Below are 20,098 nucleotides of genomic sequence, written 5' to 3'. Positions count from 1 at the left end.
TTCACTGGGCTTCATCACGCCATCACTACTTTTGACTTGAGGTAAAATGTTTTGAATTAATTATATGCCGAACTGAAAACCAATTATCTGAAAAAAGCATAGAGGTCATTGTTTATTCAGGGTATTGACATCATCTTCTAAATTGTATTAAAAGCCATCACCACAGTCTAAAGTTCTGACTTAAGGTGACCATTGATCAGTAATAAATCCACATTAACCCAAGTTATCAAACTGTATTTTCAAGACAAGCTGCTGCCCATGTCCTAAAAGTTTACTCCAGATCATTGAGTCTTCTACCATTTTCGCACTATGCAGAAACATATTTTATCACGTGGCTGTACTTTCAAAATGAGAATTGAAAGTAATTGAGAAAAGTCGAATCTTGAGTATAATTTGGATGATCATTGTATTCAGCTTTTACCAAACTCTGAACAAGAGTTCGGTAGTTGAAGTTTTTTGTGAATTATCAGCACACAGCTTGCCATGGCATTAGGTTCAACGCCTAAGCTGAATGTGCTAAAATATAATTTCTCTCATGTCCAGGGAAGTGAAGTCACTACAAATCTACTGCCTAAAATGTCAATTTAGGTTAATGTGCTGACAAATGATGCAGATTTAAATTGTAAGTGCAGAATTACTGTACATAAAAAACAAACAAAAACAAGAGACGAGTCATTTTTTATACTTTTATTGTGTTTTTATATAAAAAAACAGCTGTTTTAGTCAAAGAGACCGAAGCCCATGTCGTCGTCTGACTCCTCGGACTCTTCCTTCTTCTCCTCTTTCTTCTCCTCCTCCTTGGCTGTAGAGGGAAAACAAGACGTAGTTATAAGTCAAAGATGACTACACAAACTAAATTCAGAAGAAAAGAAAAAAGTCAATTTGATTTCTGAGGTACAAGAAATCTGAACTTGAAGGAGAAACTCTAAAGTGGTATAGCCCGAGAATGCATTCATATTACTGTTATGTAACTGCAAATGTAGCGCTGGGAAATGCTTTGTTTAGTTACCTGGGGCGTCACCAGCAGCGGCAGTACCACCAGCAGCAGCAGCAACTCCAGCGGGGGCTCCGCCGCCGGCTCCAACATTGCAGATCAGACTGCCGATGTCAATGCTGGACAGAGCCTACGCAAAGAAAATTCACAGGTTACATCACTTTATTCACATGTCCAGCGCTTGTTACAGAGATCGATGTATTTAAAAAGGCAGGACATGAAGCATAACTCCTACCTACCATGCCTAAAGACTCTTTACAGCAAGTGTAGTATGTTTTTTCTTTCTTTTTTTACATTTTAGTAATTTGTGTCCTGCTCATTCATTCCACTTTCTTTAAGTGGCAGCACTGTTGCATCAAGACATTTATTCCAAATTCATGTGTTTGCTCATACTGGCAACAACCGGAACAATATTAATGCTTTCAGCCTGACATAACTTTTTTTTAAAACAAATTTGGATGTAAATACAGACCATTAAAACACACAGAAAGCAATGAACAGCTCTGTTTCACTACAGCACACACAATCAGTAAGTCTCCTTTACAGCCACTTAAATTTGTATTGGTTATAAGAGTTATTGGGATACATAAAAACTGTCAGATCTTCAGATCTATTTGGTGATTTGATTTCAGAAGTGTAGTCTCTCACCTTGGCGAACAGACTTGGCCAGAAAGGCTCCACAGTGACTCCAGCAGCCTTGATCAGGGCATTCAGCTTGTCCTCCTGTGGACAGACAAATAAATAACATAAAAGCCACCGTTATTAACCTCTACTTTACATGTTAAACCACTTTTGGGAACACTTTTTGCTAAAATATGAGCGATGACATAGAAACTTATGTTCTATAATGTGTTACATCAAACACTTCAGTGACTAAAAATATAATTTAAGAAAACATAACTGATACATGTCCTCATTCCACTTTCTCAGGTAAAGACAATGTGCGTGAAATAAACAAAATCTTAGAGAATTAAATATATTTGAGGACACCACACAACACCCTCAACATGGATTACCAGTTAACAGACTAATAGTAAGTATGAAAAGTGGCAAGTAACAAGAAGGGATGCCGAATCAGGTTTGCTATCCTTTAGGTGTTTCAATGCAACAAGCTCTAACAAAAACAACTTTGATCGGTGATGCCAACACTAAAAAAAATAAAGGTATGTTGTGCTCTTGTTGAGTCTGACCACACAGTCTGTCAGTGAACACCACATCCAGACCTGTCAGCAGAGATGTTTAAGGCTACACTGACGGTTAAAACAAACACACACGTGCTGTACAGGTCAAACATCAGCATTCAGAGTAAGAACACAAGACTGAGCTGTCCAGCTAGAAAAACGTGGCCTAGGAATAGCAACTAGCATGACGCCATTTTAGCCGGTACACGGACATAACTGACGTTTACCCGATATATTAATATACTGGTTTATCTATCTGTAGCTTTTAATGTCACGTTTTTAGTATTTTAGGCTTTTTAGACCAAGAAAAAAATGTTCAAGAACGCCCAACTCAGACATATTGGCTGAAATATCCGGGGTAACCTAGTACACTTACGGTGACGGTAACTTCATCGTCGTGGAGGATCAAAGCGGAATAAATACAGGCGAGCTCAGATACGGAGGCCATTGTAGATGTTAGATTTAATGTTCGTAGGGTCAGATGCCTAAAATTGACGGTGCTAGTCGCCGGATTGCGGGCCTTAGCTTCTCGTGAAGAACCAAACACCTCAGGCACGTTAAATTTCTATAGCAGAAAAGGGAGGGACGAAGGCGGGAGTTTAGTAGATATACTCTGCGTCAGGGAGCGTGGTTCTGACGTCACGACGCACAAAACGTACGATAGCTTTATGCTCAGAGGAGTTTATTTTCTTTTTAGAATGGTAATACATCGCTGGTAAATATTATACATAAAACAGTTCAAAAATATCTTGTATCTAGTCCTGGTATATTCCTACCAGTCTACATAAGATGAAACATCAGTGTGTGAGTTATTTAGTTTTTGGAATATTTGTCACATGCATGGGTGACAAATTCAATTCAATTCAATTCAATCTTTATTGGCAGACTTCATGTCCATAAAAACAAGACAGAAAACACACACACACCCCCCCCCACCCCCCCCAAACACAAGGTATAAACCATTAAAAAAATATATATATATGTAGATAAATAAGTATATAAAGCATTTGTAAAAATATAAAACCATAATATACATAAAACACAGTTACTTAAAATAAATCAATAAATACACAAACACTTTAACCAGTGCTTTCTCAGACTGGATGAGTAACGGGAACCACTCACTGTCGGATCTGTAAGTGCTAAAATTATACTGTTACTCGAACCATCCAGTCGTTCTCTAAAATTGTACATTAACTTTCTTAAAAGTGCTTTAAAAGTCCAAACACCCACAGCTACAAACATCTGACTGGCACTACCACTTCTAGGTATCCTGCAAAGGATTCTCATCGCATCATTATATGCAACATGCAGCTTCTGCATGCTACATTGTTTGTAGGATGACCACAAGGGGGCAGTATATAGCGGTGTGCAATACGCTTTAAACAAAGCCACTTTAACTGGAAGTGAACAAAAGCTGAATTTGCGTGCAATAGTATTTGCCTGCACATAGAGCTTACATCGTTGTCTGTATATGTCATCATCATCATTCATTTGCTCAGTAATAAAGTGACCGAGGTATTTCACCTTTTATGAACTTCAAGAGTTTTTGGGCCAGTTTAAACAAAGGGAAATTTAGCTGTTTATCCTGCTTGGTTCTACATATCAAAACAGCACTTTTAGCAGCATTGTACTCTATGTCATATTGCACACCATATTCAGTACAGACATTAAGAAGATCCTGTAACCCAGCACTGCTTGGACTAAAAACAACCAGGTCATCTGCATACATAAGATGATTTATCAGTGTTTTACCTAATATACACCCAGTGTTACAGGCTCTCAGCTGTATGGACAAATCATCAACATATAGATTAAATAAAATTGGAGACAAAATCCCACCCTGTCTGACACCATTGCTGACACAAAGGGGCAGAAATACTACTTCCCATTTAACCTGCATGCTCTGATGAGCGTACCAGTAAGAGAGAATCCTCACGATGTATTGAGGAACTCCCCGTCTCTTCAATTTATCAAAAAGTTTTCTGTGGTTCACTCGATCAAAGGCCTTAGAGGCATCAATGAAACACATGAGGACAGATGAATTTTTAGCTCTATACAAACTATTTCCTTGAGTGCATATATGCACATGTCAGTGCCGTGCTTTGGTTTGAAGCCAAACTGATTATCCAGAGAAGAGATGAACACACTAACTCTGTCAAACAAGATTCTTTCTAACACCTTAGATAAAATACTGGCTAGTGCAATCGGCCTGTAATTATCCAAACAGCTCACTTTTGAAGCTTTGTCTTTCATAACTGGTACCAATAAAATACACAGCATTGAGTCTGGTAATATGCCATGAATCATAAACCCAGTGAAACAGAGTGCTAAAAGAGGAGCTAGCCTTAAACTAGCATGTTTTAAATGTTCTGCAGTGATGTGATCCAACCCAGAGGATTTATTATCAGATAACCTATGAATGGCTTCATATACTTCATGTGTCCTTACACTTATTGTGTCATTACTCATGTCAAAATTGTCCTCAAGTGAACTTGCTGTTGTTTTGGATAATCATCTTGGTGTGTGTGTGTGTGTGTGTGAGTGAGTGAGCTTTAGGCCATGAATCAATGGCTGGACATTTTCCATCAATTACAGCAAGTTGTCCTGGTCCTGAAGCAACAAAGCAGCCCCAGATCATCATACTACCACTAACATGTTTCACTACTGGTATGCCATTTTTCAGAAAAGCTGTGTTAGTTTTATGACAGGTGTAGTGGTTCTGAAAGCTTCCACAAAGACTTCTCATATCAGTCTACAGAATATTTTCCCCAAGGTCTTAGAATCATCAAGATGTTATTTTGCCAAATGTGAATGATACTCTGTTCTTTTTCGTCAACAGTGGTTTGTACCTTGGAACCCCCTCATGGATGCCATTTTTGCCAAGTCTCTTTTGTTACTGTTGAATTATGAACTCTGACCTTAATTGTGCAAGTGAGGCCAGCAGTTCATTAGGTTTTTTTTCTCTCTGGATGTGATCTTTAAGTCATTTTGGTAGGACGGCCACTGCTGGGAGGGTTCACCACTGTTCCAAGTTTCTTCCATTTGTGGATAAAAGCTCTCAGTGTGGTACACTGGAGTCCCAGAGCTTTAGAAATGGCTTAGTAAGACTGATGTCCAACTTTTGTTCTCTGCTGCTCTTGAGTTTCTTTAGATCGTGACATGATTTGATGCCTACGTCACTGTCAGACAGATTCTGTTCAAGTCATTTCTTGATCCAACAGATCTGGTAGTAATTAGGCCTCGGTTATCTAACCAAAGTCATTGCACGATTTAACAAGTGTGTGTGTGTGTGTGTGTGTGCGTGCGTGCGTGCGTGTGGGGAATTACTTTTTCACATCGCGCCATGTAGGTTTCGCTAGCTTTTTCCCTTAACAAATGAAATCATCTCTGCATTACTCAGGTTATCTCTGAGCAACATTTCTAAGATTTCCACTGAACAGTTGACCCCAGCAATAGTAACATGCCAAATACACGTAACATTTTGTCAGTTATTTTTTAATTTCATCTCAATCAAAAACACAAACATTACAATAAGTAAAACAATTTAAAGGTAAATCTCTGCCAACTCTATTATTAAGGAACATAAATCCTGTGCAGAACCTTTGTATACAGACCTAATATATCATGATATCTGAAAATTAAGTACATTATTTCAATCAAAGTCTTAAAAACCCCCCAAAACTATGGCAAATAAATCAAATTTTGACTGCATAAACCCAGTGTAATAATACTTTGTTTAAACATTTCCATCATCATCTCTCTCACAATGTCAGTGTTTATTCAAAAGATCCGATGTACCATCTATTGTGAACGGACAATGGTAACATTATTCATTCTCACATTTGGCACTAGCAGATTTTCTTGGCCCAGTTATGTAAAAAAAAAAAGAAAAAAAAAAAAGCAAGAAGAAAAAAAATGGATGGAAAAGACAGTAGGACTGTCAGTGATACAGAGTGTGGTACAATGAAACGGTCAGTACCATTTTATAGAGACACAAAACAGACAGAATGCAACTTCACAGATTCTGGAACTTTCAAGCTTAAGATTCTGGAATGTCTCGGGCAATTAATCTTCTCTCCATGGCAACAGAGCACAACTTTCTCCTCTGCCTCTAGTGAAATTCTCCTGCCATCTACTGGCAAATAAACAGAATTGTGTAACAATCCGTGCTTCTTCAGCAGAACTGAAAAGTGATGCATTCAAGTGCATCACTTTTCAAATTTGGATTTCTAAACATTTATGTTTTAAATCCCATTTTCTTTGATTTTGCCCTCAAATGTTACAGTTTATTCTCACTTTAAAAGCATACTCATTATGTCGATATGAAATTTTACATTGTGGCTCTTTAAGGCTGGCCTCTCTGTCATGCATACCGTTTTATTTTATTTTTTTATTTTTTTGGCAACTTTGTTTGCTTTGCGGAAGCAAAAGTAAGCTACTGGAAGCAAACTTAATCACCGTCAATTTATGTATATAGGTCTGCATATCTCCTTGATAAGCTGATATCATCATATTAATAAGGAAGTAGAAAAAAGTACTGTAAACCGTTTTGTTTTGCTTTTGGTGTTTCGTTTCTCCCATTTAGAGATTACATTCAAATGTGTTTGTCTAATTATCTCTTATTATGAACATTTACATCATAACAGAGTGCGTAATAAAAAACGAGCATAACAGGTTCTCTTTACAGCTCAGTCACACTAGAGCAAAAGCAGGACAGTGACTTCCTTGTAACTAGGAGAAAAAAAAAAAAAGACAACAAAAATGTAAATACTTTACATCAACTACATCACTATTCGTGGAGGAATTCCCATTTTAAATCTATGGAAACACTTGCCGGACTCGGCTAGGGTTTAATGTGAATTTGTGTTTGTGTAGACAGCAACAGATTTATAACACATGTCAACAGATTTGTAGTTTTTGCCCACATCTCCTCACAAGCAGATTGCATGTAATTGCCAACTGGATCCTATTCAGTTGCAAACTGATAGCAGACTGACTTATTGTCCTTACTGCCATTTCATCGCTGTCTTGCACTAAAGTCACTTTGACTTACAAGTTTATAGCACACAGGCAGAATGGTTTTGGTCGTGCCGTGGCCTCCAACTACTGTTTTCCCTAGTGTGACTGTAGCGTTAAACATGACCGTTCTTTGTCACAGAACTAACAAATGTCAACTGTATGCACGTGATCATTTTGGATATAATTTTGTACCATTTTTTTTTTTAAGAGCCAGATTGCCAAGTTATTGAGAAATGCTTAAAAAGAATGAACATAATTTCTGATAATTTACATATTCAAAAGAGCTAACAATACATCCTTTTTAGTTTCTGTATGGCTTACCTTTGCTTATTGCACCTTTCATATTTTATTCCAATTACCATAAACACCAGCTACCAATTTAGAAATAGTGGCCACTTAAGCGCAAAAGCTGCAATTATGACTACAGCCTGATTTTTCTGAGACTGTCTGGAACAATATTATTGAGCTGCCTGAAACATCAGTCAGAATGCTTCACCTTTGCCACACTCCCCCCTTTTTTGTCACAGCACAGTCTTTGTATCCCTGCCGTCACACAGCTATCTTGATTTTACTTGAAGGCTGTCTTATCTGGTAGGTATACAACAAGCCACTGGATTATGTCTTCTTAGTGAATAAAGCTCTCAGATGAGCAAAGCAGCTCTTTCTCTGCAGCTTGTAGATATACTACATCTGCCAGCTGTCAGAGCAGGCTGAATCCAACTTTTTCAAAACACGAGCGTAGCATTGTTAAGAATTATAAAGATTCCTTTGTGCATTTAAATCTCTGGAAAAAAACATGAAAAATTAAAAAACGATTGCAAGCAGTTCACAACAATTACATTGTAAGTGTATATTTGCAGGATGTTATGTCAATCTGAAAGGGTCAGAGATGTACGGTAGCTCGTCACTGTGTCCCATCGCACACACTGTAAAAAAAATCCCCCCCCCCCAAAAAAAACCAAAACAAAACAAGAAGGCTTCGTCAGACTGTCAGACGAAGCAGAAGATGATGTTGCTCTTTTAACAGGGTGGAAAAAGTCAGAACCGTGAGCACATTTATGCACCTGGAACATATACAACAAACATTTCCCCCTGACCATTAAACTCAGTCCAGTTGATAAAGATGAGTGGACACCAGTGGAAATAAGACAATACCCACAGATTCCAGATCATGAAAGCAAATTCCTCCGAGTCTAGTGACTCTTCTCTTTGGGTTTTTCATCGTACGACACTCCATATTCGTTTACTCTTGTTTTGTCCACTGGGTAGAGCCTGGTGAAGGAAACGGAGAGTTTTAACTCTGAAAAAATGTGCATGTTTTTAACAAATGTGCTACGTGTAATGTCGTGTGCATATACCATCTCTGGTAAAGGTAGATGAGAAACACCACATCATCTCTGAAACAGGCCAGTCTGTGAGACGTTGGCATGGTGATGATGAAGGCAAACACGTCATCGATGAAGGTATTGAATGCCTGTTAACATGAAAGAAGTCCATGAACATTCTCAAAAGATAGATAAAAAAAAAAAATGTAGTCATTGTTTGTAGGGATGATCAGTTATTCTGACAAATCGGCTCTTGAACATTTAAAAATAATAACAGATACACTTTCATTCTTCGTTTAGAAGTGAGAGTGCTTTAGTAATTAAATCACTGATCAGCATTATTATATGCAAAGTTAAAAGCTATAAAAACAGTATGAAAGATGTAGGCCTCAATCACACCAGGTTAGAGACCAGTCATTCACTCGCCGGGAATCTGGTTGCTAGGGAAATGTGTGCATTCTCGGATTGGTTGACAAGTGGTTGCTAGAGGTTGCTCTAAGTGAAAGAGGTTGCTGCACCCTCCCCCCCCCAAATTGCCTCGGTTTCTATTTATGTCAGTTTCGCTACCCTTCGGAGAGAAGTTGGCAAGTGTTTGCAGACAAGTGGACGTCTTCTGCTCAAACTACAGGTGACTGTGCCAAGCGCCTTGAGATCAAAACCATTAAAAAGTGTTTTTTTGCAGCACCCTCTTTGCGGCCGATTTTATCTAGTGACTGCCAGCAACCACTCACAGAACACGCATTTTTCCTTAGCACCCTATGGTTACCAATCAGTCTCTCAGCCTGTGTTACTGAGGCCTTACCATCCATTTGCTAAACCACTCAGAAAACAACAGGAAATGTATTTTTACCTTATACATGAAGGCTTTCCAGGGCAAGTGGGCAACAGACTTCAGCTGTTAAATAAAGAACAGAGCTGAATAATCAGTCATGCAGCCATGAATACTGTGCTGTTTTGTTATGTTATGTCAATAAACTGCAGTTTGCACACTGTGGCATTTTATTGTTAGATTTCTGTGTTTTAATGTGTGCATTTATTACACAGATTGCATAGGTTACTGATTTTTGTGAATCAGTAACTTCAAAGTAAAACTGACCTTATAGTTGACAAATAGCTGAGGAAGCATGAAGAGGAACCCAAATGCATAAACACCTATAAAGGGAAGAAAAACACATGAGAATTTATTATGACTGTTATGGACAGAGGTATTTTCTGTGTGTGCTAAGAGTATAGAGCAGCTTACCGTTCACCAAGCTGTTAATCAGCCACGAGTACCAACTACAACAGAAAGATACACAATCAAAATGAGTGATGACCCGTCAGACTGAGTCGATCAGTATCCTGTGATTGTTCCTTACACATACGCAGACTCCTACCTCTTATATCGTAAAAATATTAGTGCATACACTGCCCCTCCGATACACAGTGGGTAAAGGAGGTATGAGAGATACTTCATGGCCTACAGAAACATAAAGAAAGAGGCAATCAGCGTAAGTGCTCATATCGCAAAGAAACAGCTGATAATTAATTGTCTCGTGCCCTACCAGGGTATCGTATTCTTCCGTTCTCCTCTCAGATTCATCTAACTTTCCAAACTGTAACAGAACAGAAACACTCATTAGCACACTTGACCCATGTTTTCGCTCACATTTTAAAAATCTCTACAGCTGCAGTCAGTGCTGCAGAAATTAAGGAAAAATGCAGACAAGGATAATTATAAACTCAAGCGCCTCGATGTAGCGTTTTACATTTATAAGAAAGGATTGTCGTGTTTTCTGTTAAGCATGTATTATCCTGCCTACAATGCTGCATGAACATTTATCTTTTTTATTTATTAACATGGCTAAAGCTCCATTATCTGCTCTGTGCTTTGTCAAAGGACAGTAATTTAATTTAATACAAATATTATTACAGCAGAAAGCACCATAAGAGAATAAAACCAGCAGATAAAAAAAAGCAGCGTGCAGCACTTAGAAAAAAATGGTACTTTGAGTCAACATGTCAGATAATTTAAGAGCGAGTTGGATGTTCTAGCACAGGCTGTGTAAGACTGCTCTCTGCTCCTTAACCCAGAGCCTTCCTGGCATAGGAAATAACTGGATGTGTATATGTTGTACTTTGATTTAAATAGATATTTAAACATATATGGAATTACAGTGTATAAGGCAAAAAACAGAATGTACAGGTATGACCACCTTTATTCTTTAACATAGCCTGGACTCTCAGGCAAGATTTCTCATCATTTCTTTAAGTAGTTTTCAGATCCAAGCTTCTGGAAAGACATTTAAAGCTCTTAACTGACACTCACTGTTGTACTCATCTCCTGACATCCTCAGCAAATAACCAGAAATTTCCCATTTGGATTCATCACGCCACAAAACCTTTTCTCCCAAGTTCCCTTAAAACTGGCTTCTTGACAGCAACTGTAGGTACATATATTTTAGGCCTGCCACACCTTCTTTTGCCCTTCATTTGGTCAGTTTCCTCAAGTTTTTTAAAGGACACACTGCACACCATGCTGAGATATGCCAAGCTTCTGGCTTATAGCACTTTGGGAATCACCTTGTTGGTGCAAAAATACAAATTTATTTGAGTTTATGTTAAACTGTGCTTGTGGTGTTTTGTATATTCGGCTAAAGACATGACAACAAAGTCATGTTTTTGCAACACGCTGCTAGTAAGAAAGTGCCTAAAGATAAAAATTTAAATTGCTTCTTTGCCAAGTTGTCTGTTACGCATCCACAACACTGGTTCATCCTCTGAGGTACCTTTTCAGGCTTGAATGAGCGCTGAGCTCAGTGTTAAAAACAAAATACGATCCATCTGAAAATGTTTTTTTTCCCCTTCTGAAGTGTTAAGGTTAGGGCTGGACTGAAAATTAGTGAAAAAGTAGCCAATGTCCAAAGAAAAACTTTCAAAGAGCTCCAAAAACCCTGGAGAACTGTTGCTCAAGGCTTTAAAAAAATCCAAGTGCAGCTTCTTGGAAACAAAATATAAAAAGCAACACAGAGTTGCTAATGACTTTTATACAAGACTGTGTACTGCACAGCATTTTAAACCAGTTATACTCAATTTTGTGTGTATAAATTGTGTAGCCACCTCCCAAAGGCCCAGTCTAAACCAACAAAGATGTAGATACATGGCTGATAACAGAAAAAAAGAGATTACAGATAAAGGCACATGCACACATACCAGGAATGTGGGTTTGCCTCCTTTCCAGAAAACTTGAATCTTAAAGGCTTTCTTCACTTTCCAAACCTTAAAAAAAACAACAACAAACAAACAAACAAAAAAAAAAAAAACACACATTATTATAGATTAAAATGTGATTACGTGATCTGTAATCAAATCTGAAGTGAGAATAAATGGTCATTTTGTGTGTGTTTAAATTCATTTTTAATTGCGTGTGTGTGTTTACTTCAATCACAGAGCCGATCCCTGCAGGTATGAGGACAAGCAGACTGGTCTGCTCGTCAAGCAAATAGAGGAAAATCACTATGGTACTGAAACATCGCCACAGCACTGAAATAGAAGCAAACAACAGAAAATGTGAGATAGCAAATGGCTCTCCCAAACTGACACTGATGACCAATCATTTGGTTCAGCTCGAGTCTCTTGATAACACTTTATCCCACATGTTTTAAAAGCCTTTTGTGTTATCTTACAACACTGGGAAACATTTTTAGGGTTATATAATTGCACTTAACATTTATTCCTGTGTTTTTTGCTTTTTTTTTTTCCTCAGCTGCCACTTCTCTAAAAATCCATAAATCAGAGGTCCCACAGTGCCGGTTCTGTGGATCTGTCACTGCAAAGCCAAAATGATTCAAAAACTATTAAGGTACAAGCGCTGTCTCTTATAATCCTTGTGGGTGAAATATTGCTGGCCAACCAGCAGATTCAGAATATGAAAAAATATTGTAGATTCACCTGTTCTGCACATTTGTCAAAGCCTTATTACAGGGTGACATTCACACACTCTACTAGGAGTAGTTTATTTAGCCACTAACCACAAATGTATTCATGGTGATTCTTTGTGCCCATATAAACTGTATAAACTGGATTTTGAAGGGGTTTGGTGAGAAGGTGAAACGGTGCCGTGAAGCTAACAAACCTGCTTTGCTGGACATTCCCACCATACTTTTCTTCTGCTTCCAGAAGCTGATGTCATTTTTGAAGGCCAGGAAGTCAAAGAGGAGCTGAAAGAGCATTCAGAGTTAAGACTGGCATCTTTATTTGACCTTAAAATGACCCAGTTAGGTGACTTATTACCCCAAGCTTTACTTATATGTGATATTTTGTAATGATAAAAATGTTTCCTACTGTGAACTGAAATGAACAGCTCACTTAAGGATTCAAAGTACACTCTAAAAGTCTGCAGCCACACTCACGTGGAAAGCCGCTACAAAGAAAGTCAGGGCCAAGAAATACAGGTTGGTATCCACGAAGATCCCTTTAATCTCATCGGCATCCTTCTCTGTGAACCCTGTAAAAACAGATACAGAAAACCACACTGCATTTAGGTGTGTAGACATGATCAGGAAACCTGGCTGAAGCTCTATCTGAAGGATGCAGAAGAGAAAAAACAAAACAAAACAACACGTAGAATATTGAAGCAGATGGGCTGCAACAGCAGAAGACCACACCTCACGCTACACACATTAACGCTACAATTTGCACCGACTTAACAAAAATTGGACAGCAAAAGATCGGGAAAATGTTGCCTGGTCTAATGAGTCTTGATTTCCGCTGCGATATGTGACTTTATAGGCTCACAATTTGGTGTAAACAGCATGAAAGCATGGATCCTTTCTGCCTCGTATCAACGGTTTAGGGCTGTGGGGTATTTTCTTGGCATGCTTTGGGCCCCTTATTACCAACTGAGCACTGTTTAAACACCACGGATGTGCAGCCAACAAATCTGTAGTAACTGTGTGATGTCATCATGGACACACTTTCTCACTACCAGAAATGCTGCTTGTATAGAGCAAGCGGGGGGGGCGGCGACTAAATGCACCGCACTGTGCAATCATACATCACTTATAGTAGGAGGTGAACTTCAAACTTTGCGTTCGCACAGGATGCTCGATCAGGTAATGTCTAGAAAAGTTCAGGGCTGCAGTGAATGTGTGAAATTAAGCAAGAAGGAAGATTAGCATACCGAACTGCTGCAGAGAGTAAACGGCGTCTTGCATGTGGATCCAGAATCGAAGTCTGCCCAGAGAGATTGAGTCGTAAGAGATGGTCAGAGGAAGTTCTGTAGTGGTACTGTTGATCTCCTACACACAAAAACATAAAAAAAAAATATAACAAGCTTCTCAGCCATGCATTTATTAACATATCATTATTGTGGCCTCATAAACTCATTGTCCTCTAACCAGTTCCGTGAGCTAATAAGATGAATAATAGAAAAAAAGCATTGCATTTGAAAATCTGCCACTGGGACTACCTGACAGGGAGTTGCAGTCTGTTGCATAATATTTATTTAAAATTGAAAACTTACCACGAGGTCCTTGACCCGGTTGCTGAGCTCATCAACAAACAGCAGAGGTAGATACACCACCTTCTTCCCATTCTGAAACCTGGAACACATACAGATAAAACATTTTATGGAACTCTTTGATCTTCACGACAAGCCTGTAATCCATTAAAAGTACAGCTAGTACAGCAGTATGAAGGCTCACTCAAAGCATCATTTCTTTTTCTCGCCTCCACTATTGAAATGCTCTTTATGTCGGCATCGGTCATGGCTCGCTTCACCGGCTGCGGCTGAATCAGAAAGCTGCTGCCTGGATTAGAATTGGCACTTTTTAACCCTTTACATGCCACGCCCTTTTGGCTATTTCTAGGTCTTGGCTAAAAAATTAAAGTGGCTGGGCCTTAGGTTAGAGCTCCCAAACTGTGGACCCATCTTTTAAACCTCTTCTTTAAAAAAAAACAAAAAAAAAAAAACACACACACACACACACACACACACACACCCCCTTGGATATCCATTTCCTCTCATAGTGCCATGTGTGTTTGTGTAGCCGCCATCTTACACTCTGAGGTATCTGTGGACATCATTTGGGAGGTATTCTCTGTCAAAGAGGAAGTGGTCGCCGACAATGTTCACAGTGAGGCGGGAGCGCCAGTGTGAAACTGGATGGTCTGACACAGAGGTGGCTCCAGCTCTGGCTCCGCCCCCTGGCACCGCATCATGCGGCTTCTTCTGCTGGCCTTCTTTCTGACCCTGCATGAGCGCACAAACAGGAGAGGAGTTTAGTGATCTGATTAAAGCTTGATAAAAGCGGCACAGTTCCTCTTCATGTCTGAGCGGTGTGGATCCTTTTCAAATAAACCACATAACTGTTAACCGAAAGGAAGGAAAACAGTACTTTCTGTGTGGTGACTTGCAGCAGTAGCAGAGACAGTATGGTACCTGTGTTTTATCTTCTCCAGATATCAGAGAGATTTCAGGCGGTTTAGGGACCATGTACGTGGTGAGCTGAGCAACCAAGTGGACTTGTCGTGGATCGTGCCACGGATCGTGAGCAGCTTGATGGACAAATATTAGTGCGTATAGAGTTCCATTATTACGAGTTTTCTTAGGTAGGGAGACATTGATTGTCCTGTGGGAAACATGGAAAAGAAAGGAATGAAATTTAAAACAGAACTTTAAAAAAGAAATCCGGTTTTCAGAATGCTTCAATCAAATCTCCTTGTAACACCGTTTCATACCACAAGAGGCTGCGCATTCAATTCAGTGTCTGTTTTTATCTCATAGGTTTTACTTCAGTTAAGATAATAAATGTGAATCTCTTAACTCCCCCCCAAAACAACCAACCTTTCAAACTTGCTGTTGACATCAAAGTTCTCCTCTTTGTGGATCAGAGTATGGCCTCCTTCTGCATTCGACCGCAGTGCGGTGTAGATGCTCAGCTAACGAACAAAGAGGAACATGTCAAGCACCCACACCAAAGAGAGAAACCAGACTCACGCATGACCCGCACGACCATCCTTGCACACAACTGACCTGCAGTTTGGGGTTCCCAGCCAGGAAGGGTGTGATGCAGTTGGCACCTTTGGGGTTGTTGCAGGGTTTGGTGTACACGATCCCGTACATCACCCAGCAGGTGTGGAGCACGTAGACCACAAACACCCCCACGATCAGGGTGGTGAACGATGTTTTCAGAAACATGATGCTCGCGTTGTTTCCTCGTCTCCCTCGGCTAACTGAGCGGCAGGGCCATATGTCTGCAAATGAGGCGTTACACGGCAAGGATTCGATTTAAGTATGAAGCTTCAAACTCGATTAATTTTAAACGCCAATTAGGGATCAGACAATTGTCTCAATCACCTGACTTGTCACTTGTCTCAGATTGGTCCTAGAAAGAAAAAATAAATTAAGATAAAGAGTTTATTTGCCAATCATTTTAATGAATATGGGATACAGCTGGTCAGGAACATTTGGCAAAACTTGCTCTTCCAGTTTTACCACGGTTATACCACACAAACAAGTCATTAGCAGGATGAAAGAAGGCCCTCATATTTAAAGAGATTAAATGGCAGGTGATGTAGTGAACTACAGATCTGATACTATCTGGAAAAATATATAGTAGTACACATTTTTAAGCTGCTACATCTAAATAACAGAATCATTGTTAGCACACTGGAGACTCAGGTCTCCCACAGATTGTTTGGCTTAATTCTGCGTTATGTTGCAGTAAACACCCGCACACCTGTTTTTATACTGATGGTAAAAGCATCAAACTGTCTCCTGATAGGCACTCTGAAGCTTTTTAACCAACTCAAACTATTATACACTAGCTGTCAGTTGTTCCATATGGTCGGATCTGCATTTGCTTTTTCTGTGTGGGGATGATGTGCTACCTTCAACCCACAGCTTTAGTGACGCTAATCCTGAACGAATGCTATATTCCCTTTGCTTTTAAGGCACATAAAATAAGCAAACCCCCCATATTAACGTTACACATTACCGGTGTTTAAACTGGCAGGCTGTCGGTGACAGGACGCTCTCAGCTGGCTCACTGACTGCCCATCCGTCCATCCACTTTACAAACCCTGTCAGGCGACTCAGAGCGACCGCATCGCTTCTTCAGAACCGCGTAGTGCTTTCGCCTGAAGACATCTGCTGGACTCTGGGCTCGGTTCTGCTTTTAAGAAGAAAAGAAAGAGCTATATCCAGAAATTACTAACTGAAAGCGTGAGGTGGCTCTACATTTCCGCCATTCGCTTCCTTGTTAGTTTTTCCGGCGAGATTGGGGAAGAGGTGCCGCGAGATTTGACGTCACTGGCGCACTTGGAGCGGGAATAAATATCAATATTTCATTTGAAATTATTTATCTACTTATTTAAAGGAAAAAAGCAAGAAATCATCATTTTATTTGATGTAATTCCATAATTTGTATTCAGTGAATCTTGATCTTTCATGGAAAGTTGTCATTTTATAACACAGGTATTTATTTATTTATTTTGCTTTTCTAGTTACAAAACCCTAACCACAGTTCACTACTCCGTGGTCAAATATGAAAATGCAGGTGTCTGACAAATGTTTTGAAGGAAGAAAAATATTTTTGGCTCCATGCACTGATATGTTCTACTCATGAGAGTTCAAATTCTTAGAGTAAAGTCTTTATTAAACAACCCCATTTTCTTGTACTCACTTGGAGCCCAAAAAGAGGAATTTCTGACTAGGATCTTTATTTTTTGACTTTTTTGTTATCACTGTTTTTGTTTAAATGTTAGAACAATGTGTTTTTTGTTTTACATTTTGGTGGCTCCAAAGCTATAGAAAGAGCTAAGAGCAAAGTCCATGAACAGCAGCTTATTGCCAAGTTAATATGCAGTGTTACTGTTCTTTGAGGTCATTGCATGGTGCACCTTATGTAGTTTTGTCTTCTGTTATGAGTTATTTATGGCTAAAGAATCCTTGCACTCAGCAATTTTGGTTCCACAACAGTAGGGAGCCCAATGTTAAAGAGCTGCATTCTTAAAAGCAAGCTGAAAGACACGTACTTGTACAGATGTTACATTTGTAGATCCTTGCACAATATACCTTGTGCATTAATCCAACATCTTACTTTTTTTCATGAGTTATACCCACGCAAAAAATAATTCGTTTCCATTTGTGCCCAAGATGAATGTTCACTGCAGTTTAAAAGTTTTGCAGGTTTTAGAAACCATTTAGATAGTTCTCATAGTAACATAGTATTTTAGTGAGAAATGGGGTTTTGTTGAACCAGTTGAAATTCATCTGGGAGTGAGATATGATTCAAAGAGAAACAAATCATCCAGTTGATATGAGCAAGTCCCAGTAAATGACACTTTCATTTATGAAAGTTCATTTGAAAATGAAAAGTTTTCCTTTAAGATGCAGAAGTTTCACGTCCCATGAATAAACCAGCTACTCTCGGAAATGTGTATAAAGCTTTTTCTGAAGGCAGATATTGCAAATGTTAACTATTATTCTCAAAATCTAAAAGTGCACTGCAAATTTAAGATTAAATTAAAAAAAGACATTAATAAGTTTGGATGTCTTTGTTTTACATTGCAGAATTTACCAGTCTGAATTCCTTATTGATGAACATCCATCTCATTTCTTTGTTTCATAACCAAGATTCAAAGAAATATGGCATTGACAAAATACTCCTGTTGATGATGTTAAGGATTTTAGAGAACAGTGGTATGAAAGTATCATTTCCTGAACAACATTTCTATGATACAATGGCACAAGTAACTGGTGATAATTTAAGTTTTTCACTCAGTTCTTGGCTATGTTGAATCGTTCTCTGCAAACTATTACTATAGAATGTGTTTTAAAAGCATGTGCTCAAAAGGCCACAGTTACACTAACTGATGTGCATTTTAACACAAGTAGTGCATGTAGAGTAAATAGTCCACTGAAATTAGTTAAATATTTATCCCTAGCTGTGTACTTTTTTGTGAAATTTGTCAAGGGTATCACTGTCTCTGTGTCGACCTTTTATTCTTTTAAGTTGTCTAGTAATGTGTTTTAAAGATCTTTTAACACCAAGTTGGTGTATTTTTTTATTTTTTTTATTTTTTTTTTTAAATCTTCTAGTATTGATATTTCACACTATTTCTGATGTACTAATGTTAACTCCCTTGGATGTTTTAATACAACTAAAAAACTTTCTCACAGACAATAAAGCAGTAGTAATACAAAATAGCGGAAGCGACTAAAAGTTGAAACGGACATTGGAGACTTGTAACGTAAACATAACACAGGTTTCGGAATTGCCGTGACCCGGATTCGAACCGGGGTTGCTGCGGCCACAACGCAGAGTACTAACCACTATACGATCACGGCTTGCCACCGTCCGAGATGCTATGAGGCACCTTATCATCCACTAACAATACAATCACTATATGGGTTTCAACACATAAACTAATAAGAATCTTTCAATTCTTGCAGTAAGCACATTACAATGCTCACGGATGTTAACGTGCATCAATAATTAAGGTTACAAGAAAAAAAATGATGCCGTTGTGTCTGCATCAGTCTGCTCGTCCTTTCCAATGAACGTAACGTTTCCATAATAATAAAATCAACTGAACCAAAAATTGCTTTCATAAAATCTCTTTCTCACGTTTAGCTCCTTATATAGCGCTAAACACTATCAAATATTTGAGTGTCCATATAGTGTTTCTTCATCTACAAGAATAAGCGAGAAAATGTAAGTTAAAGTCTAAATCTCGTACTATTTTTTTAATCTAGAGAAAAGGCCAATCTAGATTTTTTTATACTGCTTAAGCCTTTATATAGTCTGTTGCGGACGCAGGCACTGCAGAGAGGTCACTCCTGTTTTACTTCTTTGAAGTCCTTTCCACTGCCTGGGGCGCATGCGTAGTTGGTGCATTTCGGTATAAATTCTCTTACATCAGATTCTAGTGAGATCCTTGCCCTCACTGCCTGCTGATGAAATTTACATCTCTCGAACCCAAGCAGAACCGAGCGGGTATTAAAAAGCATTTAGAATTAAGAAACGCTGCTGTCAGCAAAGATCGTCCTTTTGCACTGCTCACTGGTGCATTTCGAACATTTGGATCACATTTTTTATTGTGCTCTGCAGTAGTAGAAAGTATACAAACACCCCCTGCTTTCAGCAGTGCACACTCTTTATCTTTTCTTGGGAAGTGAGAGAAAATTTGCCGTGACCCGGATTCGAACCGGGGTTGCTGCGGCCACAACGCAGAGTACTAACCACTATACGATCACGGCTTATGTGGCTGTCACGGAGAAAAAACGCGTATTTTTATATTTTGACATATTTGTCCTCCGAAAACAAATTTTCACTCCAAATAAGACTTTAAAAAACACAGATTAGTTCTGCACCTGTATTAGTTTTTTTGTGCAGTCTTTGACCTGATGCTTCATGTCCACCCTGTTAGAGGACGTGTTCAGTGGGGAAATGGCTTCAAAATGACATAATCTTCAACATCTCTCAGTCGCTGGCATTGTTTTGTGTGAGCCTCTTGCTGTTAAAGAAGATATGAGTTTCCTTTTCCATAGAGAGTCTGCAGTGACTGGGCTGTACTCATTCTCCTGCTTC

General features: G+C 38.9%; 2 protein-coding genes and 2 non-coding genes across 5 annotated transcripts; all 4 read right to left on the bottom strand.

Annotated features, from left to right (window-relative positions):
- Positions 1-672: 672 nt before the first annotated feature.
- Positions 673-2,770, bottom strand: rplp1 (ribosomal protein, large, P1). Its single transcript, XM_031742249.2, has 4 exons — positions 2,552-2,770; positions 1,643-1,717; positions 1,010-1,124; positions 673-802 (listed from the first exon to the last, which is right to left on the bottom strand). The coding sequence occupies exons 1-4, from the start codon at positions 2,621-2,623 to the stop codon at positions 720-722; spliced, it is 345 nt and encodes a 114-aa protein (XP_031598109.1). The 5' UTR covers positions 2,624-2,770; the 3' UTR covers positions 673-719.
- A 3,872-nt stretch (positions 2,771-6,642) lies between these two features.
- On the bottom strand, positions 6,643-16,774 carry clptm1l (CLPTM1 like). 2 transcript variants are annotated; one of them, XM_039605749.1, is made up of 19 exons: positions 16,502-16,774; positions 15,862-15,889; positions 15,538-15,758; positions 15,349-15,443; positions 14,944-15,133; positions 14,564-14,754; positions 14,026-14,104; positions 13,684-13,801; positions 12,914-13,008; positions 12,637-12,721; positions 11,941-12,044; positions 11,715-11,780; positions 10,067-10,117; positions 9,899-9,981; positions 9,766-9,800; positions 9,619-9,674; positions 9,373-9,417; positions 8,556-8,671; positions 6,643-8,469 (listed from the first exon to the last, which is right to left on the bottom strand). In XM_039605749.1, exons 3-19 carry the CDS (start codon positions 15,700-15,702, stop codon positions 8,391-8,393), a joined length of 1,653 nt encoding a protein of 550 aa, XP_039461683.1. In that variant the 5' UTR covers positions 15,703-15,758; positions 15,862-15,889; positions 16,502-16,774; the 3' UTR covers positions 6,643-8,390. The 2 variants fall into 2 exon arrangements, with proteins under 2 accessions (XP_039461683.1, XP_039461681.1); XM_039605747.1 differs by lacking the exon at positions 15,862-15,889.
- Positions 16,775-18,783: 2,009 nt separating this feature from the next.
- trnah-gug lies at positions 18,784-18,855 on the bottom strand. The gene has a single exon. It is a non-coding gene; the product is annotated as a tRNA-His (tRNA).
- An 840-nt stretch (positions 18,856-19,695) lies between these two features.
- Positions 19,696-19,767, bottom strand: trnah-gug. The gene has a single exon. It is a non-coding gene; the product is annotated as a tRNA-His (tRNA).
- Positions 19,768-20,098: the final 331 nt, after the last annotated feature.

The sequence above is a fragment of the Oreochromis aureus genome, linkage group 22, assembly GCF_013358895.1.
Source record: "Oreochromis aureus strain Israel breed Guangdong linkage group 22, ZZ_aureus, whole genome shotgun sequence".
NCBI classification, from domain to species: Eukaryota; Metazoa; Chordata; class Actinopteri; order Cichliformes; family Cichlidae; genus Oreochromis; species Oreochromis aureus.
This window is presented reverse-complemented; position numbering and strand designations above follow the sequence as displayed.

What these genes read in the sequence shown, in the direction of transcription:
- rplp1 (XM_031742249.2), bottom strand. Translation starts at nt 2,623, where the DNA reads ATGGCCTCCGTATCTGAGCTCGCCTGTATTTATTCCGCTTTGATCCTC. An exon ending in GGCCAAGTCTGTTCGCCAAG is followed by an intron (nt 1,125 to 1,642) that starts GTGAGAGACTAC and finishes TTCTTTGCGTAG; the next exon opens with GCTCTGTCCAGCATTGACAT. An exon ending in CGCTGCTGGTGACGCCCCAG is followed by an intron (nt 803 to 1,009) that starts GTAACTAAACAA and finishes TTCCCTCTACAG; the next exon opens with CCAAGGAGGAGGAGAAGAAA.
- clptm1l (XM_039605749.1), bottom strand. Translation starts at nt 15,702, where the DNA reads ATGTTTCTGAAAACATCGTTCACCACCCTGATCGTGGGGGTGTTTGTG. An exon ending in TCTTTGTAGCGGCTTTCCAC is followed by an intron (nt 12,722 to 12,913) that starts GTGAGTGTGGCT and finishes ATGCTCTTTCAG; the next exon opens with CTCCTCTTTGACTTCCTGGC. An exon ending in GATTAACAGCTTGGTGAACG is followed by an intron (nt 9,675 to 9,765) that starts GTAAGCTGCTCT and finishes TTCCCTTTATAG; the next exon opens with GTGTTTATGCATTTGGGTTC.